Raw genomic sequence first — 24277 nt, forward strand, 5'->3', positions numbered from 1 at the left:
CTGAGGATTCCTCTCATGTTATTATTGTTCTGTGCAGCACCAATCATTCCAGTTTCAAGGGTGTTTTGCAAATAAATTACACAATTTTTTGAGGTATCAATAAATGACTCAGTTTACACAAAATGTACTTGTGGAAAGAAAGGATGAAACTCACGCACAAACTGAGCAATCCAGAAGGAAAAACTAAAGACACAAACAAGCCGGATTTGAATGGTTTAATAAAATCATACAATACATCACAGGTTTGATGAATTAAAGTCGTGGCCAGGATTACCTGAGCTTATTCCTGTGTTGATAAAAAAATACAAAACCATAAAACTCAAAATCAACAAAACTCAATCAGTTCTTCCTTCAGTCAAAGATAAAATCACGGACGGTCTCTGTGCACCTAATTTATCGCACACCTGAAATGTGTTTTTCTTCTTTTTTTCATCCCAACAAAAGCAGCAGAGGTTCGGACGATGGCTGAATTTCACATTCAGATGATGCAGGAATGACCCTTGATGGATCTTTACGACTCAAATCTGTGAAATTCATCTGCTGATGTTGTAAATGACTGAAACGATGCACGGACTCAGGCCATGGATCTAATGCACACCCAAAAGCGTCTCTGTAGAAAGTAACTGTGCAGAATAATGAAGCAACTTCACTGGATGCTAAAGCGGATAAATAACAATGTTTTAAAAACAAGGCATGCTAACAGCAAACCAACTCTCTCATAGTTCAAAGCATTAGTGCCAAAGTAAAAGCCTTCGTCAAACCATTTTACCCTTTTCTTCCCCCTCTTCATCCGTGGTTGACCAGCAGGTTCTGTGAGAAGAAAAATAATTGAGGTTAGTGCATTTAACATCCTGCCACACCCCCTGACCGGTGGGGTGCTCTTAGGTGGGAGGACTGGCCATGTTTTGTGCGCACTTTTCCAGCTTTAATTGACCCAAACTGAAAGGTCAGTCCTGGTAATAGTAGGGATTATCTCAGTAATGGAGAGAAGTGAGCTTGTTTATCAACGTTCCTCTGGCCCATGTCGCTACTCTAGACGATTTTTCACGTTGCGACAAATTGCACATTCAGGGTGAGGACAAGATGATGATTTCCGTTTTATTTACTCTCAACTCGTGACTTGTCCTTTGTTGGGCACTTGTTGTCAGAATTTGGGCTCTGGACATTCTTTGAATCTATTTGCCATATCATGCTACTTCTTTCTTTTAGAGCTGGTACATTCTGCTAATGGCACCCAATCAGTTTAATCTCTTTCCATTTGGTGGTTCCATTAATTTGTCTGGTAGTTTTAAGAGCAGCAAAGTTTGGGGATATGGAAGAATAAGGGGGGATATACAACCAGAGGGTGTGTTACCAGCAAACACTCACCATACAGCTCTTCTAAAGTCTTTTCATGTCACTGCAGTTCCCATAAATTCAAACAGACGGCCTCAAAATGGGGTGAAGAGCCTTGGACAGTAACTCACTACAATATTAACAGGATAAAAAGTCCATAATACAAAATGTATCAACACTAAAAAAAAAAAGCACAAGGAAAAATGGTGACTGGAGTCCTTTGACCGATTGATAATTCCTCAGCGAAATGGACTGACTGCAATGCACACGTGAAGGTACATCGTAGCAGAAGTCCAGCACTTTGACCGTATACTTAAATCCTGCATACGGTCACATATCAGCAGAGATAAACACTTTTACAGCATAAGTTATTACTTTGGCACAGTCTGAATCTGCAGTGAGAGTCTGTTTTGTAACATTCAACGCATTCAGTAATGCTGTCATAAATTACATAGCAGACTTCACTCGTCAGCATACAGAGAAGGAACATTGTTTAGAGGCTTTTACCTCGACCCTTCACTAAAGGGATCCTATTTTTTAACGAGTACAAGGATTTTATAGGGGACCAGCCTTAACGGTGATACTCAGAACTCCTTATTTTGCATGAGATCTACTGCGCCTGGACCACATTTCACATAGAATCAGTTAAATTATCATTTAAAATCTCCGTACACCCTTGCATTTGGTTCCGCTGAGGGTGATGCCATGACCTCCAAGAGAGCTTTAGTCTATTGGGCCTACCTAACCTCTATTTTAAAACCACTACATGTAATTGATTCGGGCAGTACAACCTCCATCTTTCAACCAAAGATCAATGGGGTCCTTGAAAGCCTAGGAACTCGTTGTCCCTGAGATCCTGAGGTCCTTGATGGTGTGCTGTCCCATGAGGTGGCTATGATCAATTAACACCTTGAAATCCTGGCAAGATGATCGTGAGAGAGACACAGCCTATCAAGTTGTGGTGATAACTAGCCAATTTAAATAGAGCTTTGCCACCATACAGTGCTGTTCCCATAGCCTTGGAGTCAAAATGATCAAAATGATCAATAAAAGCCAGGTGATATACAGGACCCTGTTGGTGAAATGGTCTCTGCAGAACATATTGAGTTATAGAATATGAAGGGGATGCTCATGGGCGTTTAATAGCAGGTGATTGTCCTTCTATGGGGGAGTCAATAAGCTCTTTGATGCCTTATTAGTTATTACTTGTGCTTTCAAAGTGAGACAATATGTAACAAGGTGGCTCCTGGCTTTGACTGTACACACACCGAGAGCCGGATACATTTAAGGCTAATGAGCCTATTTTTAAGATGCTGATGTAATGCATTCAGCTCCAGGCACATACAGTCCGACTAACAGAACTTTACATCAACCACTCAAGTAAATAATAAGATTTACATGTACTATTAACCCAAAGTTCTTTATCATTGAATAAAGATAATACCAAAATCTCTACATTTGCTTTGTTTTCTCAGTCAGAAATCAATCAGGCTCAGACCTGTTTGGTGGCCTGCAGGACAGCACTGAGGAGGAGGGCTGTTTGAGATGGACCACCGGTCCCATTGAAGTCCTATAGCCCAAGTAGCCCATGTGGAACGATGCAATGAGCTAAATGGACTGAAGGCTAGGGGTGCATTGACCTAAAGCCAGCTGGTGGAGGGCATGGTATCTGTTCTAAGCACTGCAGAGTTCGCTCCAGCTGTGAAACTCAAACCATTAAAACCACAGAGAGACTGACAGAGCAGGGTGATCAATATGGCACCCCTCTTCTGTCCTCTCATCTCAACCCTCTGATTTCCCCTCCTTCCATTCTCTTCCCATCCTCCTGTTCTCTTCTGCTCTCATTTACTCCACTATCTTTCTTCCCCCCCATCTTCTTTCCTTTCTGTTCTATTCTGGACTGCACAGGGTATGGCTGTCCTCTTATTCGTCTTAGTTTGAATCACTTGAAAGAGAAATAAATCAACAGATGTTTTCTCTGTCTCTGTTAAGTATGTATGGCTACACATAACCAATATTATGGTTTCCTTCTCAGTGCATCTGCTTGGCCTGTTGCAGGATGGTTTTAGGAAATGTTACAAATGGGAGAATACAGAGTACTCTGTGGATTAATGCACAATGTGTTTGTTGGCAAAACAAATACAGAATATCACCAGACTCATCATTTAATAACCTTATCAGGAAATATACCAGGCATGTTGTAAATATAGCAGTCCAAACTGTTCAATGCAAAAGAAAATGTCTGTGCTGCAGAGTTTCAATGGTATTTGATAGAGAGGATGCTAAAATTATGCAAAGAAGACTGTCTCCACTCACAAAGTTCATTTTAGGCTACCAAGATAATAATCTTCCTCTTCTTTTATCAGCAATAAGGGAACACGGAGGGCAACTAACAACGATTTTTATTATCGATTATTGTTCATTATTTTTTCAAATCAATCATTTATTCAAAACCCAATTACTACAACAATATTAAATGCATGGTTTTTCCTTTGAGAGGCGGGAAACATGATTTTTGCACAATAAATGATTTAAATGATTAATCAATTATCAAAATAGTGGCTAATTGGACCCCAGAAAGAATAGCCTCTGTTTTGACGAAGCTATTATGAAAAATGCAGAGTGTAACTTTTTGAAGCATATTATAGATGCTTGTGTACCACAGGCTATGCATTATGTTTCAGAGTACAGTAATGTTAACTATTCACCTTTCTGTTCTTTATTACAAAACCATGGTTAACACCTCACAACTCACCCACTAACTAACTAATTGATTTCCCACCTGTTGCTCTAATTGGAGATCCATCCCGAGTTAAAGTAGTCACTGACCAAGAAGACATGCTGGGGTTACATCACATTGCCTCCCAGACAGCGCATTACTATCTAGGCGTTTACAACAAGCCTATTTCTAGTTCACGTGGCTCCTGACCACAGATCAGAGAGACAGGGTGAGGGAAGTGGAGAGAGAAGACAAGGGACAGGGGCCGAACACAGTAGGAGATAGAAAGAGAAAAACAAATAACAAACAGAAAGTCAGGAGAGGCAGAAGAGCAGCAGAAGTCTGCCTGCTCTCCATTCTGTCTGACCCAGCCTGGGAGCCTTGACTCAATTGGAAATCCATTTTATCTGATGACTGGCAGGCAATTGAGGCTCCCAGGTGATGGGCGCGATCTCTGTGGTTGATAGGCCTGACCACTCCACTGCAGAGGGATGGAGGGATGGAGAATGTGGAGGAGAACACGTAGTGCAAAGATCGCCTCCACTAACAAAGTTCATTTCAGACTATCTAGATAGTCATCTTCCTCCACTTCTATCTAACTATAAAATCACTGTCCGCTCCACCATCCCTGATCCAAAATACAGCAGCTAGACGGGAAACGAACAAATATTTTTCATATAATCAGTGACTCTAAAACACCAAGATATTATTTACAATGAAATAAAACTGAGAGAAGCAATAACATGACTGGATTTCTGCTTGATAAATTACTTAAAACAATTAATTAATTACAAAGTAATGGTCAGCAACAGCCAACAGTTATGACTAATGAACCATCAAATTCATGCAGGATCAATGTATATACATTATTCATTGCTATACAGACAACTGAAAATTGTTTAAAAAAACCCATCATCCAACTTTTTAAAGTTGAGATTGAACATCTCAAGACGACACCAGTCACTCTCCTTCCTCACGAAAGTATTATTGTTGCTTGACTTATGCAGACAAGATAGTTGTGCATGAACAGAACCAGTTGACAAGACTCTTTATCCACTGGAAATCAAAAGTGCTCATTGTTGTTCTGAATGGCTTCATTTGAAAGGCTGAGTGAAACGGCTACCATCATGGAGGTGGGAGTTGATATTATTTAAATACAGGGATGGCTGCGCACATCTTCAGAGTGACTCTTCTGGAAGACATTCGTAGTCTTGCACTCAGCTGTACACATGTAAAGTGCCACACGTAATTGCGTAACAAATGAAAAAAAAGAGAACTTGAAAGAAAACTTCAAACCATGTCTCCTTCTGATTCAAAGAGCACTGTAGTCAAAGCAGAAATCTCTGAACTCGTTATTTGAGCTTAAAAATTGCATGAGCCCCGCGGGTGCAAGGGATGTTTTTGGTTTGCACGCCTGTCACTCAGTCATCCGACCGTAGTTGTGGGGATGTGTGCGTATGTGGAGGTGTGTGTCACTGTGGGTGACACCTCCGCCTGCTTGTTGTTAGTTCTGTTTGTGGGGGTGAGTAGGGAGGCATTAGTTTCTAGTGGCCACTATCCTTTTTGTCGTTTTGCCACAACATCCCAGAGCATCTTGTACTGTAAAAGGGTGTTTCTCTCTGTGCGTCTGCAGAAATTATACTATAATGCAGTCACAGACTCATCCTCTTAGACTGGACACGTGTTGGACAGACCTCCCCACGAATTGGCCCATTCAATTGTTACGTTTTGACAGCCATTACAACAAGCCCCACGTTGGTAATCTATTGAGAAACCAGGTGCAACAGAACAGAAATAACTATTTACTTTACATGTATTGCTATTAGCATAGCTAGTAGCATAGGTCTAGGGATGACATTATCAGCCACTTCACTTCTTCTGTCCATGACCAAAACAGTTTAACAACTATTGGATGGATTTATACAGATGGTCCCCAGAGGATGAATCCTACTAACTTCAGGGTTCTCTTGAGTTTCATGTAGCACCACTCAGGTTAAAGTTTTCTCTTATCCGATCTTATCTTATTCTTTCTGTTAGCATGCTGACAATGACATTAGCAGTTAGCTCGAAGCACCGCTGTAAGTTCAGCCTCACAGAGCTGCTAAGCATGGCTGTAGACTTGTTCTACATTACTTAAAAAGAAATTGACTGACAAACTGAGAAAAGGAGTTTTGATAGACAGGAGTACATTTTATTGGTTAAAGCACTAACAGGAAGTGTAACCTTAACCTCTCTCCAAAAACATAACCTCTACAGAAGTGGGGAAAGTGTAATGTAAACAGATATAGCAGACAGATATAGCAGACGTTGCCCTTAGGCTAACTGTCAAGCAAAACTTTGATTTGAATGAATATGTAAGATTTTATAGGGAAAAAAAACGCCACAAATGAAAAGATGTGGGCAGCATGATGATGCAGTGAGCAGCTCTGTCACCTTATTTGGAGCATTCGCAAGAAAATTCCTGGTTTTAACATGCTGGGGTGATGGGGCTTTCTGTTTGCATGTTGTCACCTTGCTTCCTTCCTCAGTCCAAAGACATGCAGGTTAGGTTAAGTGTGAATGTGGGCGTGAATGATTGTCTGTCTCTATGTGTCAACGCTGTGATTGACTGGCCCCCAGTCCAGGATGTACCCCACCTCTTGGCCAGTGTCAGCTGGGATGGGCTCCAGGCTCCAAACAAACCTTTAAGGATAAATGGTATCGATAACGGATGAATAAAACAAAAGATCATAAGTCATGGTTTTCATTGTTTTAGTACAAAACAAGAAGGCAGCTGCCTCTGTTACATTTGCTAGACAAAGAATTGTAAATAACTGCAGCACAACTATAAAAAGCTATTTTAAAGTTTCACATGAAAGTGAACTTGTCAACACAGCTCGGGGAGCAAACAATAACACAATGGTATTTATTTATGTATAAAAAGGCCAGAAAAGAAAAAAAATAATCGATCTCTTTGGAAGCACAGGGTGTGAATTTGGAGTGCAAGCACAAAGGAAAGGCAGGCCTCGACTCATGAAGAGAGAGGAGGTGGAGAGACAGATGGACTGAGTGACAAGGGGATACAAAAGAGAAGCTGGTATAAAGTGGACTGTTCCGATAATGTTGCGGCTGCTTCGAGGCAACAAAAGCGAGTGAAAAACCCACCTAAAAGCCCTGCTGCTGTCCTCTCTTATCCCAGCTGGTGGTCTTGGTTCCACAAAACCTCTTGTTAAGTGTGTGGGAGAGGGGGCGATAAAATGCTGAGCAGAATATTAGTGTGAAATGTGCCCCAAAAAACACAACTGAGTGTGTCAATTGCTTATGCAGCCAGGATGGCTTTCAACAGAACACAATACGGAGCTGCGCTGAATTATTATCGGGAACCCCATCAGAGAAGGCAGAAAGAGGGAGGGAGAGCAGGGGGGCTGGTGGCGCGAGCCGACAGGCGTGGTGGTGCTCAGAAAGGTCAGGGTACAGCAAGCAAGGGGTACAAAAGCTGGTGAAAATGCCTCCCTCAGGAAGCAATTGTGAGTACCCTCGACTCTACCCTCTCTCTCCATGTCTCCACACCCCCGACTCTCCCCTCGTTTGAAAGCTTTGAGGCGTCTGAGGGCCACCGGGGGCCACGAGGCAGATAAAAGAGGCAACAGAGGCTCTAGATTTGGCTTGATGTGCAGTTCGATCGAACACTGCAGTGCAACAAAAGACAGGGATTGGGAAATATGTGAGAGGGAGGAAGAAAGAGGAAGAATGGGGACTGGAAGAGAGGTGGCAGGTAGAGACTCAGGAAGTGCTATGTCAAAAAAAAAAAAAAGAGAAAGAATGAAGTAAGAGGAAGAGCACATACATTGTCGGTGCATGCATGGACAGTAACAAAAGGAGTCCTGTTCTGATCATTTCTTATAAAAGTTTTGTGATGCTGTTTTCCTTGAAAGACCTCAGCTTTCCCTTTGAGTTGTTTTTTGCAACACTTTAGAGTCTGACGGGGAAAAAAAAGAAAAAGAGAGTTGTAATTCCCTACCTAAATACCTAAATGTACAGGGTTGTTATTTCTATGTAGTGCTGAATCGCTAAATTAGAAAATACAACCCACAGAGCACACAATGCAAGACAGACAAACAACAAAAGAGAAAGAGCGAGAGCAGATAATGATGCTCAGTGGTGATTGGTTGTGATTGGCTGTACAATGATCAATGCCGGCTTGAAAGGAGGCAACGCTGATGGTTTATGGCGGAGGGAACAACTGCCAACAGTATGAAAATGAAATCAATAAGTCAACTGCGGAGCAGGGGGAGAGAAATGAAGGAGGCGGCTGAGAAAAAGAAGAGAAGGGTTTAGAAACAGATAGGAGAAGATGGAATAAAACAGAGAGAGACAAAGAGAGTGGAGAAAACACAGAGAGGGAGGAAAAAAAAGAGTTGCAGACAGACGGAGAAGCTAGATGAAAGGTGTTGGTTTAAAGAACGCAGAGGCAGAAAAACAAAATTGACAGATGAAGGGAGATTCATTAAAGATAGATTAAAAAAAAGGCTACAGCAAAAACAAACTGACGAACAATCAGATAAACCAACTGACAAAAACTTCTCCACAAACCCTTTGCACTGATGTAAGGACACTGGGCATGTGTGTGTTTGTGTGTTGTGTGTTGTGTGTGCATGTGTGAATGCACAGTCATAAATAGAGCTGTTTGTGTTGAAATATTTGAAAAAAGTAGGAAAAAAAAAACAACATCAAGGTAAACTTGCTTTGCTTCTCGTCTTCAAGGATTACTTCTGTCTGGGAACTGGACTCACGGCTTCATGAGTTCTTATGGCCTACTGCATGTGTGTGTGTATGTGTGTGTTTACGCTGACATTAATGACTGTCCTGGCCTCCATGCCTCTATCCCTGATAATACATTTTCAAAGAGTCACAAACCATGACTCCAGCATCAAACTCTTCAGTGGACCCCGAACAAACTCACGGTCGTTCGGCCAAAATGTACTTGGACGCTAAATACCTTGAAAAATGGAAAAAAAACGGGTCGAAGTTGTACTAAAATAGAATAAAAATAAATACGTTTCTATGAGTTTGTGCCAACTAATGCCATAAATGAAACAGCAAAACTCCTAAACTTAAAGGATTAGTTCAGATTTGGTAAGTGGGGTTGTCTGAGTACTGATCCATAGTCGGACAGACATGCCGACGACATGCCCACAGTTTGGAGGAGCAGGTAGGAGTAGCGGCACGGATGCTAAGCAGTGTACTGCTGTGGACGGGGGAAGCAGAAGAACCACTTCGGCCTGTATGATGGTAAATGGTAAATGGTGTGTATTTGTATAGCACCTTTCTAGTTATTTCAACTACTCAAAGCGCTTTACATGACATCCTCATTCACCCATTCACACATCATTCATACAGGAGGAACGGAATTTGGAGGAGACTATTCATCTCCCACGACCTTCTGATTGTCCGTGATGTGTCCATGAAGCGTCTGTGCTACCGGCATCAAAAGACACGTGGCTGGTGGGTGTTGTAGACAATCATTAGATGCATTAGATTTACAGCCACAGTTTCTGAAAGTGAAAATGTTCACTAAAGTAATAGCTTAGCTAAAGTCACCTCATATAAATAACCATTATACCAGTAAGTTTCTATGTCAGGAATAAAACACCACACAGAAAAGGCTTTCATCATCACGGTGCACATTATACCACTGGGTTCTGAGGAGCCTGAATCAACTGAGCTCGGGTGGAAAAAAAAAAGCTCAACGATTCCTTAAAAGCTTCTGTTTTGTGTGTCTATAGGCAGCCACAGCTAATGAGACACAAACAGAACTTCAACTTAGTCAACTGAGAGCGGAGGGGAAATAAGAATCTGACAAAAATGTGCTCCAAATGAATGTCACCTTTTTGTTAAGATGTCTTTACTTTATGCTGGTTTCCTCCAGTGGGCAGGAGGTGGTTTCAGCACACAAATAGAGTGTCAAACGATAAAAAGCGCTATCTACTCCATGGTACATCAACTTTGTAGAAAAAGTACTACACTTTGAAAGAGAATATAAAGACACCGCAAGACTTTAGCCCCAATTAAAGCAACCTAGAGTCCATTTATTTAGAAGTCTGGTGTGAAACTCCCATGCCTGAGTTTTTAATCTGCGACGGTTCCTCTCAGAACTAATCTAAAAATTGAGAGAAACTCTGTTCCTTAATTAGGCCTAGTTTAAAGAGAGCTACAAGACACTTGGTAATATTTATTCGCGCATAGCAATAAGGTGAATGTGCAGTTCCACTACTTGCTCGCTTCATAAATTTTGTGTCAAGAATTGAGGACTGCATACATAAGTGGAAGTGTGTGTGAAACTTTCTGAGTGTGTGTGTGTGTGTGTGTGTGTGTGTGTGTGTGTGTGTGTGGTCAGGAGCAGGTCCAGAAAGCCCCTCATTCTTCTTCATTAGTGTTGACTGCTGAGGGGCCTGCCATCTTGCTCTCTCTCCCTCTGCATCTTTTCATCCTCTGTCCATCTCTAAACCTTCCTGCATGACCACTGATCTCGTGGTATCTACCCATCTTTCCTCTCTTGCTTTTTCTCACTCTACGCCTCCCTCTTTCTGTCCTCGCCCCCATCTGTCCGAGTCTTTCTCCTCCAGCTCTCTCTCTCTCTCTTTCTCTCTCCAGCACTCCTACCCTGCCTCCCATCATCCCCCGTCTGCCTCCACCTCTCTTCTTCAACCGTCCACCCCCTCCTCTTCATTATTTTCTCCTCACTTCTGAGCATATCCCCATTTTCTCTCCCTCACTCCCACAGTCCCTGTGTTCACCATCATATTCTCAAAGCACAGCTCCTTTTCTTCCCATGACTGCTTATACGTTCTCTACATTTGTCTCTTTTCCTCTTATTTATTTCTTCTCAGTCATCGTCTCCTTTTCCAATAAACTTTTTTTTTCTCTTTTAAACTGCCTGCAGTATCGAGCAAATCCGGTCCATTATTTGTTTCACTTAAAACAATCCTTTTACTTCATTTTGGATCTAAGTCTCTTCTTTTACATCACTTCTTCCTTTCCATTTTTCTTTTTCTACGCGCAGTGTTTCTCAAGTGGCATGTCCGTTCACTTCCCATTGGCCTTTCACATACAACTCCTATCTAACAGTCTCTAGATCTCTGTATATCTACAGCATTTGTTTTTTGTTCTTCAATGCAGTTCTTTGTCCTCAGCCTTCTCTTTGTATTTTTCTTCTGTTTGTTTGTCTATATTGTTATCTGCCAGCAGAGTAGCTGAGCTGTTGTGATCTCTGTACCGGCATGACTCCTGTTCCATCAACAATAAAACTGAAGGTAAAAAAGAAAAAAAAAAATCAATATTAGGTTTTATACCGCTGTGATTCACTGGCTTTGCGAAAGTCACTGTGCATTCAGATTGACAACAGAGCCACATTTATTATCAGCATATCAGTATTGTCAATAGGGTTTTTCTTTGAGAATGGACTTATCAAAACTTGATGAAACTATTTTCTCTTTCCCCTTATCTTCTGGTGTACTATCCACAGGGAATCCTACTTGCACACTAAGCATGGCACAGAAACAGTGCACGGGCTCCTGTGCAATGGAGCTGGGCCGTTTTGAATCACAACAGTGTGTCTAAAAATGCTATACCATCCCTCTGTGGGTCCATGGAAAAGCTCCGCAGCGTTAACTAAAAAACGTCCACCCCCCTACTTAAATGAATAAGAACAGAATAATGCGCACACCTCTCAGCATAATGCAGTGCAATACATCACACATTTGTTAACTTTTATAGCAATCTTTTGAAATGCCTCTCATGTACAGCTTTTACATGGTCTGGCCTTTAGTACTAGTTTACAATAGTTAAAACGAAAAACCACGGAAGGCAATAATCCAAACAGTAACAACATCATTGTCGCTTTACCACCAAGGAGAGAACATGCCATGGGTCTGAATTCATCAATGAACAGAACTGTACTTGTTAAGAACAACTACAAAAAATACATTCTCCATTTGACAACAGTATGAATAAAATCTGCAGCATTAGAAGATTATCCTCTACAAATAATTAGCAGAGCAACTTCATCCACATGTCCACCTCAACAAAGGGATGCACACAAATGTTTTTTTTATTTACCTTGCTCTGTGGTTTCACCTCCAAGATGAATTATAATTCAACTAAATACTAATTAATGTCCAGTTTTAGATCCTTCAGTTTCATACTAACCTGTCAATGAACCTGTCAAAATCAGGCAGAAGAAAAAACAACAACACCTTAACACATCTGAGTGCTTGATTTTTGCTTTCTTTCCATTGTTGCTGCAGCCCAGCCGCTGTAGACTATGGAACCAACTATCCTTGAAAAGTTGATGATAAAATCAAGTTTATTGGAAAAATCTTTTCACTCAGTGTTTTAAAAATGAATTTAAAGGACTACCAAATTCACCAAACCAGAAGGCAAACCGAAGGTCAAGGGGCCCTTTCAAGGGGTACCGGACAGAAACCACTGTAGGAACACTGAAATGCCAGCAGAATAGAGAGGTACACAATGAAAGTAAACCTCAATGTATTCAACTACTGCACTGTACTAAATAAATAATATATTTGATGTTCTTCCATTTTGCTTGACTATTTCCATTTCCTCAGAAAAAATTTCAGATGGACATATTGTACTTTTCAGTCCACTACATCCATCAGCTACAGTTACTTGCTACCTCAAAAAAAAATCAAGTTGGGTAGAGTTTAAATGCGAAGGAAATTCTGCCACTCTGAGAAAAGCTCCATCTTAGCACAGCAATTATTAATCTGTAAAGTGGCCTCTGATGGACAGTAGACACCAGTCAAACCTCCTACCCGCTATTATGCTCGTAGGCCTGACCGTCAACGACTGAACAGTCCAACAAACTAAATTACTAGCTAAGCAGAAGCGTAAATGATTGGAGGAAAGTCCAGCTTAATGCACTGGGTAATTTTGCAGAATATCTTACAGTATAGTAGCTGACATATCTGACATCTCGTCAGCAAGTCCTCCTTACCCCCGCTCCCTCCCTTGGCTGTCGGGGACTGAGAAATTCAACTCGGACAGCTAGCCAAGAACATTTGACTGGCAAAAGATTAAAAATGGAGTCATTTAGTAGTGATCTATAAATAATTGACAAGGTAGATACATGTTTGTTTAATTCATTGTTGACACATGTGCAACAAAATCAAACCTGGACAGAAAAAATGGGCATGAAGAGACTGTGTAGATGTAAAAAGAGGAAAATGTCCAGGTACACAGAAGCAGAAGAGGTGTCTCCAAATCTCTTTCTCTATCGCTCTGCTGCTTCTCAGCTCTCCTTTAACTTTTTTGCTTTAGGTTTTGCTGCACTCTCTGATTCCACTCTTTCTTTGCTCTGTTTGGTTCTGTTTCACTCTCTCTCCAGTCTGACAGGCAGCTTTTAACTTTAGGAGTAACTCCCTGGGTATTAGACCCAAAGCCTGCTATGTCTGTACTCTACGGCAGGGCTCGGGATACATACTGGTGAGTGTGTGTGTGCCTCAGTAGTTGGCCTTACTGAAAGGGAAAATAACAGCATTTAAAGTTTCAGAGGTCTCAACTTGCAGCCAGCCAGATCCTGACCTTGCTGCAGATCCTTATACATCTGTGATCGGTCATGCTGCTGTAAGAGCCATTTCTCTGTGTTTTTTCAAATCTCTTTTGCTGTTTTTACTCCCTTTTTATCCCTCACCTGCTCTTTCTTCCTCTCCATTCAGGTATTTCCACTCCTTACATTGATCTGTCCTGTACATCTCTGTTCAGATTTCCCAAATCTCCAGTTTTCCAAATCCTCTTTGAACCCTTTCTCACACTGTCTTTCATTTTTCAGTTTCTTTCTCCTCTCTCTCCATTGTGAGATGAGCCTCTGACATTAATCAGCCAGGCTCCCTCTGAAACGGGCACTAAATGCCTCCAGAATCCCACTAGGCATGCAGACAGTGTGTGCATGTGTGTGTGTTGTCTATGCATCTGCATCTCAGAGTGCAGATAAATGACTAGAGAATCCCACCCAGTGCCTGCTGTCAGTGTGCATGTGTTGCATGTAGCAGTGGCCGTGTCAGGCTCAGCCTCCCAGGAAATAATGACTGGAGGTTGTCTGCTCCAACTCTGTGGGCTCTGTGGGATCCCTCCCTTATTTGCAATCAAACACACACGCATGTGCACACACACATATAAAGATTGTAGCGATGGTAAAGATGGTGACCCAGCAGGGAGACGTCTGCGATCTGCAGGCCTGTCCATTGACCCGCTGTGACACTGATCAAAACACATCACAGCTGCTTCTGGAAAGACAAAAAGAAGAACTGGACCAAGCTCAGTCCCAGTGAAGTCCTCTTTCCCTCACTTACAAGCTCACCAATGGAAAGTCATCGCCTGTTCGCTTTGTCATATCATTTATTATATCATTTTATTCTTAACTTTGATTAGCTGAAGCAGCTGTTCCAAGATTTTGAAAAGATTAAAACTGATATCCACAATACAGAAGACATAACTCATCAACTGTGCTTATAAATAAGATGAGAACAGAAATTAAAACTAATTTTCTGCACAATGACTTTCCTTAAGTCATTTAATATGCACTACAAGACACAGAAGGAAATGAAGTTCTTACTTATATGAAATGTTACAGTAGACTTATCGTAGCGTCAATATTTCCCTGTTTGCTGGAGTCATGTTTGCACTTGTTAAAATGAGTACGAAATCTTTGGCTGTACAATGGAAAAGGACAGCGTGGTGAGCTTTAAAAGTCATGAGCTTAATTCTGACTCAACCATATGACAAGTTGTGTAACACACTGAACAACCTAAACATTGTTCGTAACTCCTGTTTTAGTTTTTTCCACAGTGTGTCAAGCATTCTAGCACATTAAGTAAGTTAACAGTTTTACGTGACGTCTACTCGACAAGAAAAAAAAAAGTTATCAGTGGTAACTAAACTAGCAGTGACAGACACAAAATGGAGGGAGAACTTTATAAACTTTCAAATTGATGGGGTGAAAGTCAGGGAGATGCCTCAGGGGCTAATCAAGAGGCAAGACCTTGATGTGTGAGTTAAAGCAGACTGCAATGTAGGAAGCTATTCACACACACACACACACACACACACACACACACACACACACACACATTGTGTATGATCTGCTGTGCTCTTTTAAAGGCAGTCTTCAAAGAGTCTTCCCTTCACTACTCGTTATCTCACAACCAGCTAATATGAGGAAGAAACCTTCACATGTGCGTGCGCGCGCGCACACACACACACACACACTCTCCTAAGGTATATCCCTCTTTACTGATGCATTAGAGTCAGGATAAAAAGCAGTGGCAGATTCAGCTGAGGAACATTATAACACACACAACAGGCATGTACATGACAACACAAACAAAGGCATTCCCCACGTAAAACCTGCACACAGAGTACAAAGACTCGCATTTGTGTGCAAATGTATGAAGGGAAAAGAGAGGGTAATACACACACACACACACACACACACACACACACACATATTAGTCCTTGTAAAGACATTTGATTCTCATGAGTGCTGGAATACAGGAACACAAATATAGGTTTAGCCATGTGTATATAAAAGTGTATTTGTGTCTGCACGGGTCTCATACGAGGCAGATACAAAGCTACAGATGCTATTGAAAATGCACACACGTACAGGCAGCCACACACATCAGTACAAGAGTGGAGGAATCAAGTTTCAGCAAGCTGATTATCACATGCTGTATTACTGTATGCCAGGGGAAGCCTCAGTGCCCCTGAGCAACGCATAGGAGATGTGAGCGGGGAGCAGCATGAGGCTGAGTAATACGTTGTTCGGGTGCATGATGAGCAACTACACCTTCAAATGCCTCTACTGTACAAACTTTGGAAGGGCAAGCTTCCAGTATTCTCCCCTCCAACTTCCCTTCCCCCTCACATCTTCCAACTAACTTTCTGTGAATTTGTAACCTAAAACTGCTGCAGGGATGCACATACTTGAGGCGAGGAACTTTGCTTTTGAATAATACAGCTGTGGACCCAATTGAGGAATGTGGAATGCTGAAAACTAAGTTGTACAAAGTACAATTGCAAAGGCTAGATTTTACTGAGTGCATGCACAAGCAGTGGCTCTGAACTTGTTTTCAGCACGGATAAAATACAAGTAACTAGGAGAAAAGGCAAGCTCTCTTGACTCAGTGAATACATAGTTTATGACTGCTCAAAGACAAAGACGGCTCTAATGGAAGGACGAACGCAAAACTACAGCAACCAAATTTATGCTTCGGAAAACTGTGTGAAACCACAATCACCTTTAGAAAATAGCATGCAGTCTGCTGCTTCATCTGTGGAGCCCCTTAACTGACAAACTGTAGTAAAAGACGATGATGATCAGAAAAGTCAAAAATATAAATGAATTCACAAAGAAATAATACTGTGAAGGTAAAACTTTATATAAAAGATTAAACATTTTCATTTAACTTCCCATCAGCTGGTTAAAAAAAGTTTTTTCTTTCCTTAAATACATTGAACCTTTACTTATTTTATTCTTCTATTTAATTTTTGAGTTGATTTTATTTTTCAACTCCTTCGTTTTCCTGTTTTTCTGTTTTTTGGTAGAAAAGATCACCACTTAATTGTGTGCTAAGACTAAATAAAATAGGAAACCTAAGAAGTAGAAGTACGTGAAAATAAAATGATCAAAACAAAGGGTAAAAAAGAATAATTAATAAACATACATATGCATATTGGGGGTTATTGAAAAGTACCAAGCCTTATATTTCTTTTCACAATCCTTTTTAACTATTGGAATATATTATTCAACAATTTATTCAGCTATATTTTCGCATAATCTCTTACTGCCTTTTCTTAGTTTATGGCCTCCATATTTGCCAGCATCTATTTATATTACTGCGTCTTCACTGACTCACAAAGCTTAATGTGAACAATATAGGATAACTGATAATTCGGTTTGTTTTAAAAAACACATCACCATGTTATGCTACATTTCAGGGTCAAACGGCAATGTGACACTGTAGATTTTAAATTTCACAGCTAAAATACCACCAGAGAAACAGTAAAAATCATCGGCATCATATACACTTTGTTCACTTCTGAGTTCTCAAACTTCAAAAACGCAAAGTTTAAGGCAAATAAAGAGGAAAATAGATGGACCCTGAGATTATATAACCCCACTTACAATCTACAGTGCTGCTCTGATACTGCACTGATACTGAGACAGCAAACATTATTGTTGCATTTCACTGAATGATCCTGTCTTGTTTACTTGAAATCAAATGAAACACTTTCTCAGGAATTCTTCTGTTTTTGATTTTTAGTAAGTTTCTTAAATTCACAAGTTCATATCTGTGGCAATGTTAATATAATTCAATGCACGGTCATATTCAGAAAATATCAAAAAATATAATCAATGTCTGGGAAGACGTCTTGTTTCACTGCTTGTTTTCAACCTGGCAGCCTGCTTTGCATTCTTCCTCCCTTACTTTAAATGGTTTTGAGTCTTAGATTACAGCCAAATGGGTGAAGGCTGTAGTGACAAGCTGAACTGTAACAGAAGACTTATTTCATAGCAACCCAAACTGTGTTTGCCTTGTCATTTTCAGTATTAGGAGGAAAACAAGTTTGGTAGCAATCGAGAGCTTGGATTTCATACTTTTACATCAGACATTCACTCTGAAAGCTGTTTCTAATGACAAGATTTTTCTCTGTGTGAAAACTTAAAGTGACAGCACTCAAATCCATTCAATCTAATTTTTTTGTTCCATAACTATCCCAGAATAATCTTGAATTTCTTTCTTTTACATCAGACTGAGTGCTGCTCTGAAAATAGCATACCTCTCCGTGGTAAGCCTCAAAAGCCACCACTGGATAGTTACGTCCCACACATTCCCAGATCCTTGTTTCTTTGAGTGGACATGTGAAGTACTAGTAACATACTAACATACTAGTAAAACTACTAACTAGTAATATAATATTATTGTTGTTATTTTTAATATACTTTTTTTGGCTTTGGAAAGCGATCTTCATAATTATCTTAATAATCTTCAACGTTAATGACAGTGCTTACAAAAAAAATGATTATGTATGATAACACTTGTTCCAGATAGATTAACCCAATGCATCTTCCCAGATATTCTAAAACTCCTCAATTCCATATTTCAAATGTGCTCTCACCTTCTTTGCAGCATCAATACACTGCATGTATTCTTTGGCCAGGTCTGCACACTTTAGGGTCTGCTCCCTGTTCCCCCTGTAGCAGGACAAGATCTGAGCCTGCAGGCCAGAACACACCGCGTCTGTATTGCGAGACCTGCAAAAGACAGACAGATATAGAAAGACGGAATTATTAATATCTTATGAAAAAGCAAAAATGAGTAACACTTACTGAAATTTGGGTCTGAATGTGAAAAATGGGTTGCAAACAGAAATGTATTTAGAGCGGCTATAATCTATGACTTTATATCAACAATGGATCGTATACCTGAATGCGACAGGTTGCAAGAGAGTCACTTGTCGTGATGAACCCCCAGAGAATTATCACCAGACTGTATAAAGCTAATAATAATAGAAAGTGGAGGCCATTACGATGTATGATGTTACCAAAGGGAAGCATGTAGAGGACTAATTACCCTGCAGGATGCCTTGGGGACGGAGAAGCGGTAGAGCGGGTACAGTTATTGATGCTGATGAAATGGAGCCTGTTTGTGAGATCTGACTTTAACCAGGTGAGAGCAGTATCAGGGTTCAGGTTGGCAGGTGGTCAAGGTTGCTGTAGACAGTGTCAGCTTTGGAAAAATGAGTTCCATTTATTGACAGTGAAATTGTTGGTACCGTTCAAATCATTGTGTTTTAGCCACAACAGAAAAAAAAGTAAAACTATGAAAAGAAGGGAAAAAAAAAAAGAAAGACGAGGTTTGATGAAACAAGGCAAGACAACGATGAAAAACAATTAACAACCTCACCCACTGCAACCTGTTTAACAACCTATGGTGTGTATAGTACGTGCTTCATTGCAAATCATGCAATTAGTGCTAAATCACATTTAATTGAGTGGGTAGGATCATTCTGATCAAATATAGCAGAAAAGTGTGCTTTGAGAGATTGAATCAGCCATGCTTAATTTGATATGTGGGCTGTATTATAATTGGTCTTTGCCTGCCTATCTTTGTGATTGTTAACTATGACAGGCTTGCTGCCTGGGCGCCTCGTTGTAATGGATTCTGAATGATTGAAGCAGAGACTAGCGAGTTATGAACACCCACGCAGGTACAGAAAGGCACATGCACAAATCTACATACCCACACACTTGGTAGTGAACCATAAACATGAAAGCTCGACAAACATGTGTGCGCACACACGCACACACACACTCTCTCTCTCTCTCTCTACATGTTGATCTCCACGCAGTGCCCCTGCATACACACTTTCTCTATGAGTAGCATTTAACACCACATTAATTGAAAGCCAAATTAAAGGCTCTTTTTGGCTTTGATTCGCGGAGGAGAGCTGACCCCAGCGTTTCAATTACAGCATATTCGTATCCACACGGGCACACAGACAGTTTATCATCAGCAACAGTAACGTGGATGCAATGACTGAGTTTATCTGAGCATGGGTGATAGAGGTTAAAGAGGAAAACGAACAGAGACCGAGAGAAAAACATATAAAGGAAGGAAGTGAGATAAAAAGATGAAAGAAGGAAGGGATGAAGCATCCATTGGTGTTCTCTCACAAGACCATTTTAAAAAGATGACAGCCTATCAGATTACTCTGTTCTCCTCACACCACCTCCAATGCTTTATCTGGCCTGTTTAATCTGTCTTCTTCTACTTTTTGTCTCTGTCTTCTCTCCAACTCCGTCTCCTTTTTTTTTTTTTTTTTTACTTCTCCCTCGCCCCCTCCTTTTCTCCCCTTCATATTAACAACATAGAGAGGACGACACCAAGGCACGCCATCTTTATCTCTCTCTCCGTTTGAGGCTGCCGAAGATAAGGAACTCTCCTTTAATTTGAAATAAATGGCCTTCATCAGGGAAGCCAAAGCCTCCTGATAGCGCTGCGTGGTTTATTAAAGGCGCTTGAAGCAGAAAATTGGTTCAGTCCCAGCAAAAGCTAAAGCTCTGTCCACATGCTACACCAAATTGAAGGTGAGGTCTTAAATCAACAATATTAACTGAGCCGCTTAGAAAAATAAATAAATAAAAATGGAGAGAGAGAAAGAGTGAGAGAGAGAAAGAATGAGAGAGAGAGAGAGAGGCCTTGGATTTTTTTTAGCTGAAACGAGGTAAAGCAACGTCCCTGTCAGCCCATCGAGTCATGCATGGGGTGCTCTTGTTGGTTGTGCGTGTGTGTGTGAGTGTGCTGCAAAAGCATTTTAATGTGTGTGGGAGCAGTCATTTTTGGGGTAGCTCTCTATGCATCTGTAAGCGGTAAATATGACAAAACATAAACAGTTAGATTAGTTGCTTAATTAATGGTGCTTCCCATTATTTTTAATCTGCGGCAGCGAAGGCGGAGGCGGACGGAACACAGAGGCCTCAGACTTCTGGACCACGCAGACCAGCTTACCGAGACAAAGAGAAGGAGAGAAATGAAAGGGGAGAAATTGGAAAATGGAAAAGACACAAAGCACACCACCAACTACAAAAGCCTCTGGCAAAGCTACCAGACTGATAAGGAAGATGCTTTTATCGCCTCTAAACCACGCTTCCCTCGGAGTTACAGTGATGTTTTTGTGTTTTCCTTAATGGCCTTGGCAATACATATGAAGCGTTGTTTGTCCTGCATGCCATTTTATTTCTATCCTGTCAACTACAAAGTATTGGTATCTCTACTTTGTTTCAGGCAACTAATTAGAAAATCTTGCTAACATCTAAAAGGAAGTAGTGCCCAAGGAGGAAAAATGAAGAGACTCGAATATTCTGATGGACTTGAGGGCTAAAACACAAGTTCAGTGAAAGTCTGCATCATCTCACTTGTGTGGCGACACATTGGACATATGTTGTATTACCAGTTTTCGACATATTATTAATATCAAGTGTCTTCTACTTGTTTAGAATCCTTGGCTGTGGCTGTATATTCCAACGTCAGGTTGAAACAACTGCATCTTTCAATGTGAACACTGTTTAAACATTAGAGGTGATAGAAACTATTGTTGCACAAAACTCCCTAATTGCTATTCGGACAGCTCCAGGGCGGCAGCTGAATAGCTGACTACCTGCGTCAGCAGCTACATCTCTATCAAGTGGTAAAGTCACACTTTGTAAGGAGAGGGGGTGATCTTAACAAAGAAAAGATTATTGACTCTTTTAAACTTTTGCTGTTTCTTGTTTTTGTAATCTGTGAAACCGAGCATGTTTAGTGACACAAGACAAATTTCACAGAAATCTGATGATAAAGTGCAATCCAATTCAGTTTGTTGAATCAGTGATCCTTTATCTAAAGGAGTTTAATTAACCAATCTTGAACAGTGTGTTATGCGTTCTGCCAAAAACACATACCACACGCTCTTATGCAAGATGTTGAACATAGAAACTCCTCCAGCCCTTCAACACGCTGACGGTCCTGTTCAATCAAAATTGAACTAAAAAAAAATTTAAATTAAAAAAACAAAAACAAAAATCCACCCCGCTGTCCACAAATAACCAGAGCTGGTGTTAGCGAGGAACCAATCCTCGCTAACACCAGCTCCAGTAATAAGAAGGTACAATGACAGCATGCTAATCATTCTGTTGTTGACTGCAAGAACTAACAAAACTGGAATGTATGTGCGTTTTGCTCTGCTTGCTTGTTACGGAGGGTGACCGTACAAGCTCAAGGATGGATCAATACCGGCTGTCTGTGACCCTCTTTCAGACTTGGAAGCTGTGAGTTTTGCTGTGTTTTATGTCGTTTAGCTTTTTATTTGGCAGGTAAGTCTGTTAAATGTTGCATTAGCATGCTGTGCGCCTAATGCGGTTCCCCTTCAGAAACACTGCTGACCACCTGGCCTTAAAGAGAAAGGAGCTAAGAAATGTTTTCACATGCAGGTAGTACATGCTTCATGGGCCAGGCACCTAAACCATGTTCATATCATCATCCATTAAACCTAGGCATTTTGCCTATCTTTGTCAATCTTCTGTTCCTGAGGTCTAGTAACTCTCTGAGCCCTGAACAACTTCAGCCAGAAGTAACATCAAGCTGATATTTGGTTATTTGGTTACAACTCTTGTGGATTCCTTATTTAAGCCCTCTTTACAAGGGGGCTGCTGTTGTTTCTCTGTAATTTTTGCATTACCTGGGTGTACAGACCTTTTATAAAAGGGGGTTAAATGGCAGACATTTACTTCAATGGCTTCAATGATAGATACTTGACTCATGTTCGTACTTGCACGTCAAGGTGAAAAACCCACTCAGATGGAATGAAATAAAACTGCATTTGATGCTCTGCTAAGTTCTTGAACATTTTAGGAAACACACTTATTTATTTGCATTCTTGCCAAGAGTTTGATGAGAAGATACTACTCATGCCCGTACTGTAAATATATATTCAGCAGGGGATTAGTTTAGTTCAGTGTAAAGACTGGAAGTAGGGGGAATCACACTAATAACGAACACATATCCTAGCAAGCCAATTCCCCCAGCTTCAAGTCTTTCTGCTAAGCTAAAATAATTACCTAATAACTAAGTTAATTGCCTAATCTCCTGGCTTTAGCTCTACATGACAGGACAGTGGCATCAATCTTCTCTTCCAACTCTCTCAAGAAAGGGAATATACATACCTGTGTCCAGCCTTCCCACTAGCTTCTACCCAGTTTATAGAAATGTACATGTTTAACATTCCTCTTCAATATTTTAATACTTGATGTAATATGATGACTAAATGCCCAGTCCCTGGTGTTGAGATGAAGGAGTGGAGCATTATTGTCATTCTCCCCAAAGAACCTTGATGGTCTGTGGGGAGAGCGAGGCAGTGTGAGGCAAAGTGTGAAGCAGGAAATGGCATTTGACATGTCAGAGGGTCAGAATTGCTTAACAGACTGCTTTACCATTACCGGCTTGATTATTACTGGTGAGGTGGTGAAGTATAGAGAAAAAGAGTGATGATAACAAGAGAGAAAGAGGGCAGGGGAGGTGAGGAGGAAAACGGCGAGAGAGACAGAGTTGCCTCTTATCTCTTGCCTGTAGCTTGTATGCACCTGCACCCTGACAGCTTTTCAATTGACTGAGGACGTATCCTCTTCTCCTCTATCTTGTATCTCCGCACTCCTTCACTCATCCTCTCCCATCTCACCACTCGTATCCCAACTGCAAAGAAAAGAGGGTCGTCTATATACTAGAACTCTGACTTTACTTTGTCTCTCGTAAACACTGAAGCGGAGGCAGAGCATTTCATTCCTCTCAATGCCTCTCACGCTTGCCGCCCCTTTGTCAATGCTGTATTTCTTTTAGGTTTCCCTAGTGGCTCCAAAGATTATGCATAGCTTCTACAAGTAAAAACATTTCCATCACCTTAAAATAGATTTTGTCAAGAGTTCGTTTATGTTGTTTTGCAGCTCAGAAATGTTGTAAAGGGGTAAACAGCCTGCTTTCCACCATAGTCTGACATATTGTGGAAAAAAATACTGTAAAATGTAAAAGTGTATGGGAAACCCAGGCATTCTCATTTATGAAATATTTGTAAAAACCTTCGTCCCATCTCATTAAAAATGAACACCAACATCCATTTCGACCCAACTTCCAGTTTTTAAAATGATATATATTAATACACATTAATACAGCTTTTTTTCATGTCGTATTTGGTTCATTCTCCAACTGTTTTCCCTCTTTGCTACAAAACTAGTTTCATGTCTAATATATTATGCCTTATATCAACTCTCATAGCATTTTGATATTATTTTGGAGCTGTAAAAGGGTGGAGAGTTTTCACAGTATTGTTTATGTCCCCCTTGGATGGAGCAGTGACCCCCCTCCCTGAAAACTGGCCCCCTCCCAGACAATCCAGGCTTAAAGACTGCCTTTCTGATGAAATCACTCACCACTCACCTTCCCCAATGTCCCATGCAGTATATTTACTCTTTGTTTGCATTCTCCACTTGTCATTAAAGCAGTGGGTTGCTGTTACACTTTGGCTCGTTGCTCAGCTATCGCAAAAGCAATGCATGCACTGAAGAGGGAAACATTTATTCACTGTTATGTAATCTTCTGGGGGACTGTTTTAAGTTGGTGGTTTAATCACCTG

At 40.8% G+C, this 24277-nt stretch overlaps 1 protein-coding gene across 1 annotated transcript in view; it reads right to left on the minus strand.

The window, feature by feature from the left end:
• Positions 1–201: 201 nt before the first annotated feature.
• chchd6a (coiled-coil-helix-coiled-coil-helix domain containing 6a) overlaps positions 202–24277 on the minus strand; it is a 67011-nt gene continuing 42935 nt past the window's right edge. Inside the window, exons 7-8 of the mRNA XM_070839944.1 lie at positions 18233–18368; positions 202–810 (exon numbers count right to left, since the gene is read on the minus strand). Coding sequence (XP_070696045.1) covers positions 787–810; positions 18233–18368 — 160 coding nt within the window. The 3' untranslated portion in view covers positions 202–786. The remainder of the gene's footprint in view (positions 811–18232; positions 18369–24277) is intronic.

The sequence above is a fragment of the Pempheris klunzingeri genome, chromosome 11 (genome assembly GCF_042242105.1).
Source record: "Pempheris klunzingeri isolate RE-2024b chromosome 11, fPemKlu1.hap1, whole genome shotgun sequence".
NCBI lineage: Eukaryota > Metazoa > Chordata > Actinopteri > Acropomatiformes > Pempheridae > Pempheris > Pempheris klunzingeri.